Source organism: Lepidochelys kempii, chromosome 24, assembly GCF_965140265.1.
Source record: "Lepidochelys kempii isolate rLepKem1 chromosome 24, rLepKem1.hap2, whole genome shotgun sequence".
In the NCBI taxonomy this organism is placed as follows: domain Eukaryota; kingdom Metazoa; phylum Chordata; order Testudines; family Cheloniidae; genus Lepidochelys; species Lepidochelys kempii.
In genome coordinates, this window is record NC_133279.1 from 1,466,701 (window position 1) to 1,479,006 (window position 12,306).

A 12,306-nucleotide genomic window follows, 5' to 3' on the forward strand; every position below is an offset into this window, starting at 1 on the left:
ATTGCTGGACAAGCCCCGGATCCCAGCGGGGTTACTGATGGGGAACAAGGCACAGCAAAGAACAGGCTCCCCCAACCCCCAATCTCACTCTTTCCCCCCCTGCCATTACTGCTTCTTTTTCTTTGGCTGGGAGCTGTCATTCAGGGGGGCAGGACAGAGCTGAGGTGCAGGATGTTGCTGGAAGGTGTCATGGGGCCATCAGCTGCTGGGTTTGCTAACCAACTGTCTGGCGCTCTCAGAGCCGCACAGAGGTTTTTAGGCCCCAGGGGCAAAATCTGCAGCTGAAGCCCCCTGCCATGCTGCCAAGAAAGTGACCCCCGAGGGAAGGCCCCTGTGTTGGGGTATGGGTAGGGGAGCCCTGCATGTCCCCTGCAGCAGGAGCTCCTGCTCCAGGAATCGTGACCTGGTGTGCAGGGTCGCAGCACGGCTCAGGATTGGCCCAGTCACAGGACAGCCGGGCCAAACGTGGGTGGTGCTGCGACCCCCTGTGCCAGATCACAATGCTGTTTGGTTTTGGGGCCCGGGGCAAACTGTCCGGTTCCCCCCTGGGTGGCCCTATCCCTGCATCCTCCATTTCCCTGCTCTGATTTTCTCCAGAATCACCCGGGTTTTGTCCAATGAAGACTAGAGCCTTCCCTGACATTTTGGAACAGGTTGGCTGCAGCTTTGGGAAGTTATCCTGGGACAGGGTGACCAGGGCATGGGGATGGAGCGTGCCTGCAGGATTTGCCATTGCCAGCTGCCACTCGTAACCCGGGTTAGCTGGCAGGGGCAAACTCTAGGCTTCACCTCAACCAGGCAGCAGGCCTGAGAGCTCCAGCAGCCCCGTCTGCTCTGAGATCGAAGCGTCTTAGCAGTGCACCTTGTGCCGAGGCCTCGTCCCCACTGGTGGTGGCGTGGAGGGTTCAGGCTCCGGTGCAGAGCCGGTGCCCGCCCTGCAGTGGGTATCTGCACCCAGGGGTGAACGGCTCTGGCAGGGCGAAGGAGTGGGACACTGTGCCTGGCTCAGGCGTGCCGGGAGCCACGTGGGGCACAGACCCCAAAGTTCTGCCCTGTTTCCTCCACCCCCCTAAGCCTCCCTCTCCCCACGCTGCGGTTTGTTGTGTGCCATAAGGAGTGTGCAGGGTCACTACCCCTAGTGTAGACACGGCCCGGGAGCCTGGCCTGGGCACGGTGGGGGGGAAGGAGGCAGGGGGCGGGCTCTGGATCTCCTTGCTTTTCATTGGCCCCCATGCGATGCCAATCGCTGGCCCTCCCCGTCCCCATTGGCGGAAAGCACTTCCCCGGCCACGCCCCTTCCGAACGCTCAGCCACGGCTCGCAGCGGGCCCGGAGACAAAGTAGCGAAGGCCCGGAGGTGAGTCCGGGCGGGGGGAGCCTCGGGGCTCCGGGCGGGGCGGGGCCTGGCGGCTGAGCCCCGCCCCCCGCGAGTAGCCCCGTTCCCGCGGGAGGGCTGGGAGGAGGGCCCCCCCCCTCCAGCTGCCCCCCCCGCTCCGGCTGCCCCCCCGGGCCGGACCCCGTAGGGCCCCCCCCGGGCCTGCATGACCCCGCCCGCCTGCTCCAGCCGGAGCTGGGCTGGTTTTCGCGGGGGGGGGGTTAAGTGCCCCCCCCCGTCTGTGTTTGTGCTGCCGGCCCGGGGCTACTAAAACCGGCCCCTGGAGCTCGCCCCTGGCCCGGCCTCGGGGGCCCCGGGGCGGCTGCTCCTGCCTCGCTCCAGCGTGGCAGCGCCCCGGGCTTCGCCAGCGGGACCGGCCGCCGGCTCTCGGGGACTGGTATTTTTAGACCTGCGGCGTGTGATCTCCCGGGAGGGGCGAGGTCCCGGGTCGGACCCAGCCGTGTCCAGGCCAGGAGCTGTGCGCCCCGGGGGGACCGTGAACAGCTTCCCGGGACTTCTCTCTGCTGGCCCCTGGGGTCCCCCTTGGGAAAGCCCCCCAGCCGGAGGCGGCGATGGCCCCCTTGTCACTTCCTCTGCTGGCCCTCGACCTCGGTCATGACACCGAGGGTGGGGTTGCTACTGCGGAGGGCTGGGAGAAGGTGGCGCTGCCGGGGGGCCAGGGGTGGGGTGAACACTGGGAGCTGGGAAGGCCTGGTGCCCTGTGTGTTTGGGCAGCTGCCTTTCCGTGCCTCAGTTTCTCCAGGAAAGGGGCTAACACTGCTTAACTGCGGTGCCCTCCCAAGGCACGTGTGGCTTAGTAGTTCAGGCCGGCTGAGGTGTGGGTCCCGCTCCTGTGGGATGGCCACAGCAGAGCTGCTGCGAGGAGGTGACGTGGGCGAAGTTACGGAGAACCGTGCACCAAGTGCAGCTCTTGCCAGAGCATGCTGGGAGGAAGAGCGAAGGTTTCCCTGAGTGGAGACGGGAGTTTCCCTGAGTGGAATTGCTGCCCGTCTCGGGTGGCTCGGAGGCCGCGGCCATGACCCGATCGTTAGGAAGGTGGGAAGTACCAGCCTGTGCCCTGCAGACCCGCTTATAAATACTCCCAAGGGGACTTTGATCTTAAGACCATTGGTTGTCTGTGGTTGGGAGAGGGTTCAAAATTCCCTTCATTGTTGGCTGAATGATGCAGCAGAGCTCAGATAACATGCCCGCAGCTGCTGTTTGGCACCTCAGGACACTTTGGGCAAACCCGGGCGGGCATGTGGGCTTCCTTTTCTGGGTACGTGGAGTCCTGAAATTCCCGGCTAGCTTGAGGGCAGGCTGGGATCCCAGCACTCCTGCTAAATGCCTGCTGGTTCCCCAGCTAACTCGCCCCTGTGGCATTGGGCCGGGGCTGCTGACATCTGTTTTGCGTTTGCAGAGCAGATGCTGCTCGCAGAGGAAGCACTCTCCCGTCGCTTTCCTTCAATTTCCTTCAATCTCCTTTTCCCAAGCTCCCCCTGGTGTGGCCCCAGGAGTTAGCCGGGTCACGCCAGCACCGAATGCAGCCTGTATTCCGCAGCTGGTGCCAGCCCCACCGTGGGGGCCAGGGGCTTACGGCCCACTGGGGTCCCACAGGGCAGCCTCACCCAGGAGGAATGTGGTGGGAATGGGGGGGCTGAACTGCATGAGTCACATGCTGGTAACCAGAGGTCGGAAGTGCCTGGGAGCTAAGATTTGCTAGGAGATTGTGTGTGGGGGGTGGGACGAAGCTCATCCATTCCTGGCGTGGCGGGGGGGAACTCAGGGGGGATCCTTCCTGGATCGCCTCTTCTGCGGCAGCAACTGAAAAAGGGGGCTGGTGCCCTGTCTCCTGTTGGGGAAAAGCCCCCAGCTAGGAACCCCATCCCAGCCTCCCTGCACCACTCCCCTGAGCCCCGTGGCACATGGGGGGCCATCTTGCAGCAGCTGTTCTGGGGCTACGGTTAAACCTGTAATTGAACTGGGGTTCTGGAGTCCATATGACTCAGCCCGGCCCCCAGTGCCAGCAAGAGGGAGAGCCCCGGGGTTCCGTCCTTCGCTCTTTGTGGGATCGTCTGTGTGAGCCCCTGGAGCACGGGGTGCGTTGGTTCCCCAGCTAACTCGCCCCTGTGGCATTAGGCGGGGGCTGCTGACATCCGTTTTGCGTTCGCAGGGCAGACACTGCTCGCAGACGACGCTCTCTCCCGTCGCTTTCGGAGGCAGGCCAAGACTCCTGCTCGCTGAGCTCGGCTCCCACGCTGTGGACAGGCCGTGCACACCCCTGAGGGGAACACAGGGAGCAGGAAAGGCCTTTCCAGCCGCTCCGGGGCCATGGCTGAGTGGCCGGGACCCAGGGCCGACCCCGACCAGATGATCTGGAGCCCTGGCTCCAGCATGGCTGTGCTCCGGTCCCCCATGGGCTTGGAGGTGAAGCTGGGCTCCCTAGTGACGCTGCTGCTGCTGACCATCTTGTGCGGCCTAGCTCCGCTCTGCATCTTCCGGCCCCACGGGAGCGGGGCCAGTTCGTTGGGTAAGGCCCGGCCTGCGGGGAGCGCCAGACTCCGGGGCAGCTGCTGTTCAGCGACGCGGAGTGGCGGCCCTGACCCCGGCTCCAAGTGTCCGGTGACTAAACATCCAGACCCAGGGTGGGGAGTGGGCAGCATGATCACCCCCAGGGTATGGGGGGGGGCAGCTGAGAGGAGAGAGATTCACCCAGGGCCAGTGGCAGAGGCAGGATCCAAGCCAGACTCCTGGGATCTGGGCCAGTGCCTTCCCCACAGGACCAGGCTTCTGCTGGCTGTTCGGCTGCCAGGGGTTCTGCTAGCCCCTTCCACTGCCCAGCTGGGGCCGGAGCAATTAGTTCTGATCAGGGGGAAGTTTGGGGGCGAAGCCGCTGGCAGGCGGAAGCATTGAGAACCCTGCAGCCTTTCACCGCTGCTGAGCCAGAGCCTGGGCGTCCTCATGGGTAGTCGCACCTGGGGCCGGAGGGGAGCGAGATGGGGCCGGGGAAATGCACTGCCTTTCCAGGACAGGGGCTCAGTTTGATAGGCGCCCTGCTGCGTCTGTGTCCCGCACCCAAACCTCACTGGCACGGCAGCGCTTGGGCCAGACTGTGCGTTCGTAACTCGCTGAGCGGCACGTGGCTTCGCTAGTCGCCCGCAGGCACGATCAGGCCCTGAAGAGGTCCAGTCTCGGAGCCCAGCTCGCTGCCCGGTTGGCTGGCCAAACCAGTTGGCACCCTGGCAGAACAGCAGCAGAGCCATGCATCTCCCCGCCTGGGCTTGTCATTTGTGTCTCCCTCCCTCCCTCCCTGGCAGACACGCGCAGAAAGGTCCTGAGCCTGGTGAGCTGCTTTGCGGGTGGCGTGTTCCTGGCTACCTGCCTCCTCGATCTGGTCCCCGACTACCTGGCGAGCATCAACGAAGCGCTGGCTGCCCTGAGAGTCACAGTAAGTGTGTGCGATGCAGGAGGCCAGACGAGATGGGCTCAATGGTCCCTTCTGGTCTGGAGTCTGTATGTGTAATGGGACACCCAGAGCCAGGGTCCCCAGCGGGCTGGGCACTGCTGTGATCCCTGGCGGGCTCTGTGGGAGACCTAGCCCCTGGGGCAGGGGCTGCACCCCCTGCTGCTGCCATGCTGCACGCTCAGGTCTGGTTGGGGGCTGTCTGGGGGGAAGCCGTGGGGCTCTGGACACAGGCCTGGGGTGGGTGGTTTGTGGGGGACCCTGGTGGGAAGCATTGAGGCTCTGACTGGAGTGGGATTTTCAGGGCTATGGATGGGGGATGGCTTGGGGTGGGGTCGCTCTGTGTGCTCAGATGCAGAGCTCCTGGCTGGGGCGGAGTGGGGGGTCGGGGCTGGGCGAGGCTGCCCGTGGCCAGGACCTGTTGCTATGTGCAAACCCGGTGTCCCTGCAATGGCTGGGGGGTGGTGGTGCTGGGCTGGGCAGAGCCTGGCCTATCGCACAGCAGGGGCTTGTGGTGACTCACTGGAGCTGCTTGCCTCATTGACGATCATTCCTCTCTCCCCCCCGCCCCCCTGCCTTCCCACGCGGCTTCCTGGCAGCCGGCGGCCCCAGCTTCTCGGCAGTGATGCCTTCTGCTCCAGCCCCTCAGCTCTGCCTCCCCCAGCACAGGGGGCTTGGGAGCACCACCGTCGCTGGCTGTGTGGGTGCACCCCCCAAATCCCTACACGGCAGGCGATCCTAGCCCCAGCCACCTCTAGTGCTTTACCCAGACTGGTTCCAGATGCTCCTGCCCAAAAAGAAGGGAGCCTCCCCCCACCCCCTGAAGGATCTGCCTAAGCATTGCTGGGGGGTCAGGTCTGGGGTCTGCCAGGGACGTGGCACTCATAGGAGGGTGGGGGAAGCCTGGGGCTAGGCTGGGCAGAGGTCTGATTAAAATCCTAGCAATGCCCATCTGGCCCCAGGAACCTGCAAAGGTAAAAGCCGAATCCCCGCTCCCTGCTGCGGGGAGGCCCCTGCGCTTCATCCTCACTGTGGCGGGGGGAGCTGCAGCATGCAGGTGGGGACAGCGCATTGTGTCCCCTGTGACTGGCAGCGCTGAACCCTCTGGAGCTGGAAATGGGGGCCCCCCTTCTCTGCCTCCAGCCCCCTGCTCAATGCCCCCACCTCCTGAGGGGCACGTTGCATGCTGAGCAGTGAGATGGCTGCGAGGCTGCTGTGGGGGGAGGGCTCTCGCCCCTGGGGACCTTTGGCACCAGCCCTGTGGTCCCGGGGAGGAGGGGGAGGTGCCGAGCTCCTCGCTGACCTGCCTCTTCCCTCTGCAGCTCCAGTTCCCCTTGCAGGAGTTCATCCTGGCCATGGGCTTCTTCCTGGTGTTGGTGATGGAGCAGATTGTGCTGGCCTACAAGGACCAGTCTGGCTCCCTAGAGGAGACACGGGCGCTGCTGGGGGCCTCGGCCCAGGACAGCACCGTCCAGTCCCAGCACTGGCAGGAGGGGCCCCTGCACCCTGCCTGGGGCCCGGCCCAGGAGCGCCCCCACCTGCACGTCGACTTCAACGCGCACTCGGCCATCCGCTCCTTCATCCTGGTCTTCTCGCTCTCGCTGCACTCCGTCTTCGAGGGGCTGGCCGTGGGGCTGCAGGAGGCCAGTGCCAAGGTGCTGGAGATCTGCCTGGCCCTGCTCATCCACAAGTGCGTCATTGCCTTCAGCCTCTCGCTCAAGCTGCTGCAGGGCCGGCTGCGCCCCCGGGCCGTGGTCGGCTGCCTGCTGCTCTTCGCCCTCATGTCCCCGCTGGGGATCGGCCTAGGGGTGGCCCTGACGGAGACCTCGGGTGCCCTGCACCAGCTCTCCCGCAGCGTGCTGGAGGGGCTGGCCACCGGCACCTTCATCTACATCACCTTCCTGGAGATTCTGCCGCATGAGCTCAGCTCCTCCGAGCAGAGGATTCTTAAGATCATCCTGCTCCTCGCCGGCTTCGCCCTGGTCACCAGCATCCTCTTCATCAAGATCTGAGCTGCCCGGGGCCCCCACTGCCAGGGACAGACCCCTCCCCCACCTTGTGCCCCTGCCGCCGGCAGCATGAGATGGATCCCAGGACTTGCGGGGCCGGGGCCAGGGCCTGGCCCTGCACTGGAGAAAATGCTGGGGGTTCCTGCTCTGGTAGGGTGCTGGTTGGTCCCTCTGGGGACCCCCCATGTGGGGCTGGACATGGCCCCTGCCTGCTGCGCAGGACCCATGGACTGATCCCAGTGCCCTCTGAATCTAAACCTGCCTGGGGCTCAGGATAGCTTCCTAGACCCTGGTATGGCTCCTCCAGGGCCCCAGCCTGGCCATGCCAGCGGAGAGTCAGAGGATGCCTCAATATGAGCGCTGCCGCAGAGCCGGGCACTGGTTCTGCAAAGCCCTTGGGAGCATGTGTGGCTGAGCGGGGGCCTGCGGGGGCAGGGGCGGATTGGGGTAGCTTCACTGCCCCCAGCTCCTCTGCAGGGGGGCGGTTGCCCAGCTGGCAGCATCCCCGGGAAGGCCGGGATGGTGCGTTCCTCTAGCCAGAGGCCCCAGTCCAGGAGAGCGCGGGGTGGGACAGGCCTTGCTGCCCCTGCAGTCTTCCATGCTCCTGCTTTGCTTGGGCTGTTCCTGGGGTGGGTATCGGGTTGGACCTGGGCCTTCGCCCTGTGCCAGAGGGAGGAGCCCTGCAGAGCCAATGCCTCCTTCCGCTCTCCTCCCACTGCAGTTTTCACCCAATTGGAGGGCAGTGTGGCCTAGTGGCTAGAGCACTGGACTGGGTCTCAGGAGCCCTGCAGGTCTGTTCCTGGCCGTGCCGTTGGGCGATCTTGGGCAAGTCACTTCACCCTCCGTGCCTCAGTTTCCCCATCTGTAACATGGGGACCGTGATCCTGACCTTGGTAATGTGCAACAGCTAGGAAGAGGAGCTGGGAATGACTAATTATTTTTTTTTAAGGAACACAGAGTAAAGACTGAATCTGCGGCCTATTTTATACACACCGGGCCAGCGTCAGTGAGAGCACGACATGGCGCCGGTTCATGCCCGCTGGAGAGTACCAGTTCTTGTACCTGTAGGGGGGTGTCCCTACGGCAGTCCCCAGCAGGAGGCCTGCTCGTACCGGAATAAAAGTGCCTTAGAGCCATCCAGCACGGTCCCTTTCCCACACTCAGTCTTCCAATGGAGCCACTTGTGTCGCCATAGCACCGTGGGCCGGGACCCCAAGGTGCCAGGAGCTGCATGGAGACCGAACAAAAAGATGGGCCTGCCTCAAAGAGCTTCTGGCATCTAAAGTGCTCCCAGCTGGTGTGGCAGACCTGGCTTCCTGGGCCGAACGGCCAAATGGCCTGAACCCGTCCAGCTCCGTAAGGCCACAACGCTATTTTTATAAAGAGCCTCTTTTCAGCAGCCTGGGAGGTGGTAGGAAACCCAGACCCAGCCGGTTCCCATCCAGAGAGTCTATTTTACTAACTGCCCGTTTCTCCTTCCCGCCTCGCTGGTGGAAACACAGCTGTTTGGTTAAAAGACTGACAGAGAAACTTTTTGAATTGAAAAATAAAATGACTTTAAACTCTGTAGCTTCTTGGGTGCTGTGTTTTTAACCCTGCCCCTTCTCCCCGGATCAGATCTCCAGGGCAGTGACGGCTCCTGGTTTGTAAAGAGCCATTTCTCTATGGGTGACTTTCCCCCTCCCCCTGCACTGCACAGAACCAGCGCCAGGCCTGGACCTGCGTGTGTCCAGGGTGCACAGACAGGCTTAGCTATGTGCACAGGGGACGTGGCTCCAGCCAACTGTGCCTGCCATGTCCGTGTGGGTCCTGACAGGGCCCTGGTGCGCTCGGCCCGAAGCTGGAGGTCCGAGCACGTTATGGGACCCTCGGGGTGCTGGTGCAGGGGCAGTGGGCTCGAGTGAGGGCGATCTACATCCCAGCTTGGCGCGTGCTACTTGCTTGGACGTACCCAAGTGGGGGCTCCAGGCTGGCAGGTCGCTTTGTCCGCCTCCTGGAGCAGGACTCGTGCCCCACTGAGCGAGGTGGTGGTGCTGGGGGGACACCTTAGCATGGCAGAGCCCTTATCCGCACAGGAACATCCACGTCGCCTCTAGAGGGAGCCGTTGGCCAGGCGCCGCTCTGCATGCTCCCTGCACTCGGCAGTAAGCAGGTTCATCCTTAACTCCTGCCTGGGCAGTGCCGAGCAGGGCCCGGGGCCACAGCTGGTCAGTGAGAGAGCAGAGCCCTTAGGGCCAAGCGTGAGCCCCTCTGCTGCTAATGGGGTTTGAATCCTGCCTCTTCTGTCCCCCCACTTCACACGAGCCGGCTCCTACGTGTACAGCTAGCCCCTCAGCCCAGGGCTGGGACTTCAAAGCACCATCCTGGCCCAGTCCCCTCTGGTGTAAGCTATGTACCCGGCCTGCTCCCTCTGCAGGGAGCCTGGGCCAATGCTTGGTCAGTTCCATGAAGCAGGATAAAGCCAGACTCCGGAGCAACAGAGGGGCATGAATGTCGCTCGTGTTAGTGTCGACGTCACCTACGATCCCTGTGCCTTTGGCCCCAGCCCCTCACACCTGCAGTTAAAAAATGTTTGCATCAGAAATGACCCATGAAACTCACGGATGCTGAGGGAAGGGATTCCCCCAGCTTTTTACATTGTCTGCATGAATGATTTGTGCCTGTCCCTGATTTCGGGCCTTTGCCTCTCACTGATGCCAGCTTTGGGCTGTGCCTGGCTGAGGGAGGGTAGGAGGAGAACGCTGGTGCCCATGGGGCCGTGCTCCCAGACCTGCTGAGCTAGGCACTGTAATGGGAGAGAGGGGGGCCAAATTCCAAACCTTATGGGGCATCTCGCTTTACTCAGCTAACTGGGCCAGAGCAGCAGTCTCTGCCCATTTGCTGTGCAGAAGAAATTCACAGAAGTGCCAAGCAGGCCCACGATGCATTCAAGCAGAGAACAGTGACTTACCAACAACCTCCACTAGCCCCCGTGCAACAGGCTGCCTGTCTGCAGTAGGATGTAGCAAGAAGTGCCTCGGGCTTTTGGCTGGTACTGAATGAGCCCTGCTCACAGCCCTCTGGGATAGAACAAAGCTCTGGGGTTACAGACCTCCCAAATCACGCTTAGCACTTGTAGAGGCCTTTCAGCTGCAAACCTGCCTTGCCTGCCAGCTTGGAGCTCCGTTGCCAGGGAGGTAGCATGCTAGCCTGGCTGGTGCTGGAGTCTGTTGTCCATGGGGAAGGCTCTGGTGTCTCCCGGGAAAGCAGAGCTTGGTTTGATGGGGAGGTTTGTTGTGGGGCATTTTTAGGTTTAACTGTATCACAGAAGGTGTTGGGTTGTAAAGAAGCCCAGTCGCTAATTTCACTCTGCTTCCCCCAGGGCCGGATTGTAAAAGCCTATTCCCTGGAAGTGCTGAGGGCCTAACGTGCCCAGTGGCTCCAGGCCTCCTGGCCATTAAGAGACCTAGGGCAGGTCACTTCGCTGCTCTGGGCCTGTTGCCCCATCCAGAACAGAGAGGAGGGGATGCCATTATTCACCATCTCATGCAGGTTTTACGAGGTTTTCTTAGAGTATGTTTGTAGAGTGCTTTGAAATGGGTTTAGAGCCAAGGCCATGCTTGGTGCCAGGTAACGCACGCCTGGCCCTCCAGAGCAAAGAAGCCAGGCAGGGCTGGGAAGTCAGAGCTGGGGAATTGTTCAGAGGGCGGGCCATGTCTTTGCCGTTCAGTCTGACCGGCTCGTCTGTTGCAGCCAGCGCCGCTGTGCCTGACGGCTGTGTCAGTCACTTGACAGGACTCTCTCATGTGGTTCTCTCCTTCTCCCTTCCTTTCCCTCTCAGGCGGAGACGTGCACGTGCAATTGATTCCTGACCATTCGTTTGGCAAGTTTTAAAAATAATGCTGGCTGAGGTGTTGGCGGTGCGATGTGTTTTCACAGGCGGAGGCAGACCAAAGAAATGCACTTAGTGCTTGGAATGGCAGCTGGGGGAAATCTGTAGCAGCTCTTGGATCCTGTGAGAGTTCGTTCCACAGCTTTGCCCTGGCCTCAGCAATGGTGCAAAGGGCAGTTAGGGGCCAGGTTCACGGGTGCCCCGTGCAGCGTTCTCTTTCCATGCACTAGGCAGGGGTGCAAAGGGCAGTCAGGGGCCGGGTTCACGGGTGCCCTGTGCAGCGTTCTCTTTCCATGCACTAGGCAGGGGTGCAAAGGGCAGTCAGGGGCCGGGTTCACGGGTGCCACGTGCAGCGTTCTCTTTCCTTGCACTAGGCAGGGGTGCAAAGGGCAGTCAGGGGCCGGGTTCACGGGTGCCCCGTGCAGCGTTCTCTTTCCATGCACTAGGCAGGGGTGCAAAGGGCAGTCGGGCCGGGTTCACGGGTGCCCCGTGCAGCGTTCTCTTTCCTTGCACTAGGCAGGGGTGCAAAGGGCAGTCAGGGGCCGGGTTCACGCGTGCCCCGTGCAGCGTTCTCTTTCCTTGCACTAGGCAGGGGTGCAAAGGGCAGTCGGGGGCCGGGTTCACGGGTGCCCCGTGCAGCGTTCTCTTTCCTTGCACTAGGCAGGGGTGCAAAGGGCAGTCGGGGGCCGGGTTCACGCGTGCCCCGTGTGGCGTTCTCTTTTCTTGCACTAGGCAGGGGTGCAAAGGGCAGTCAGGGGCCGGGTTCACGCGTGCCCCGTGCGGCGTTCTCTTTCCTTGCACTAGGCAGGGGTGCAAAGGGCAGTCAGGGGCCGGGTTCACGCGTGCCCCGTGCGGCGTTCTCTTTCCTTGCACTAGGCAGGGGTGCAAAGGGCAGTCAGGGGCCGGGTTCACGCGTGCCCCGTGCGGCGTTCTCTTTCCTTGCACTAGGCAGGGGTGCAAAGGGCAGTCAGGGGCCGGGTTCACGCGTGCCCCGTGCGGCGTTCTCTTTTCTTGCACTAGGCAGGGGTGCAAAGGGCAGTCAGGGGCCGGGTTCACGCGTGCCCCGTGCGGCGTTCTCTTTCCTTGCACTAGGCAGGGGTGCAAAGGGCAGTCAGGGGCCGGGTTCACGCGTGCCCCGTGCGGCGTTCTCTTTTCTTGCACTAGGCAGGGGTGCAAAGGGCAGTCAGGGGCCGGGTTCACGCGTGCCTCGTGCAATTCCAGCTGCAAGCATCCCACAGCTCTCGGGGTGCTCTAGCCCCGCTGCTGTTGTATCTGTGTAAAGCCACCCTCAGCTGAAGCCGTTTAGCAGCAACAAAACCAGGAGCCCTCGGCGCCCATCCCCCTCCCCGCCCCACTCCTGACAGGCCGCAGCGGGCCCGTGCGGGGCAGGTCGCCTGCGAGGCATTCTTGGGCCCTGAGTTATGGGCAGCGCGGTGCACGGCGGGAGCTGCAGTCTCCGAGCCTCTCGTCCGCCGCGGAAGAGCGCGCGCTTCCTCCCTGCGCGGGACTACAACTCCCAGCAGCCCCTGCGCGCGCCCCCGTCTGTGGCGCGCTCGGCGCCCTGGGAGCGGTAGTTCGTTTCCCTCGGC

General features: G+C 63.0%; 2 protein-coding genes and 1 long non-coding RNA gene across 4 annotated transcripts in view; 1 reads left to right on the top strand and 2 right to left on the bottom strand.

Moving 5' to 3' along the window:
* The window catches only part of UBAP2L (ubiquitin associated protein 2 like), a 397,837-nt gene that overhangs the window by 201,371 nt on the left and 184,160 nt on the right, over positions 1–12,306 (bottom strand). The gene's annotated exons all lie outside the window — the stretch shown is intronic.
* Positions 1,282–8,411, top strand: SLC39A1 (solute carrier family 39 member 1). Of its 2 annotated transcripts, none has more exons than XM_073322461.1 (4): positions 1,282–1,356; positions 3,548–3,904; positions 4,692–4,822; positions 6,160–8,411. In XM_073322461.1, exons 2-4 carry the CDS (start codon positions 3,706–3,708, stop codon positions 6,847–6,849), a joined length of 1,020 nt encoding a protein of 339 aa, XP_073178562.1. In that variant the 5' UTR covers positions 1,282–1,356; positions 3,548–3,705; the 3' UTR covers positions 6,850–8,411. The 2 variants fall into 2 exon arrangements, with proteins under 2 accessions (XP_073178562.1, XP_073178564.1); XM_073322463.1 differs by lacking the exon at positions 1,282–1,356 and adding an exon at positions 1,372–2,430.
* On the bottom strand, positions 6,206–12,126 carry LOC140902418 (uncharacterized). Its single transcript, XR_012156062.1, has 2 exons — positions 9,797–12,126; positions 6,206–9,401 (listed from the first exon to the last, which is right to left on the bottom strand). It is a non-coding gene; the product is annotated as an uncharacterized lncRNA (long non-coding RNA).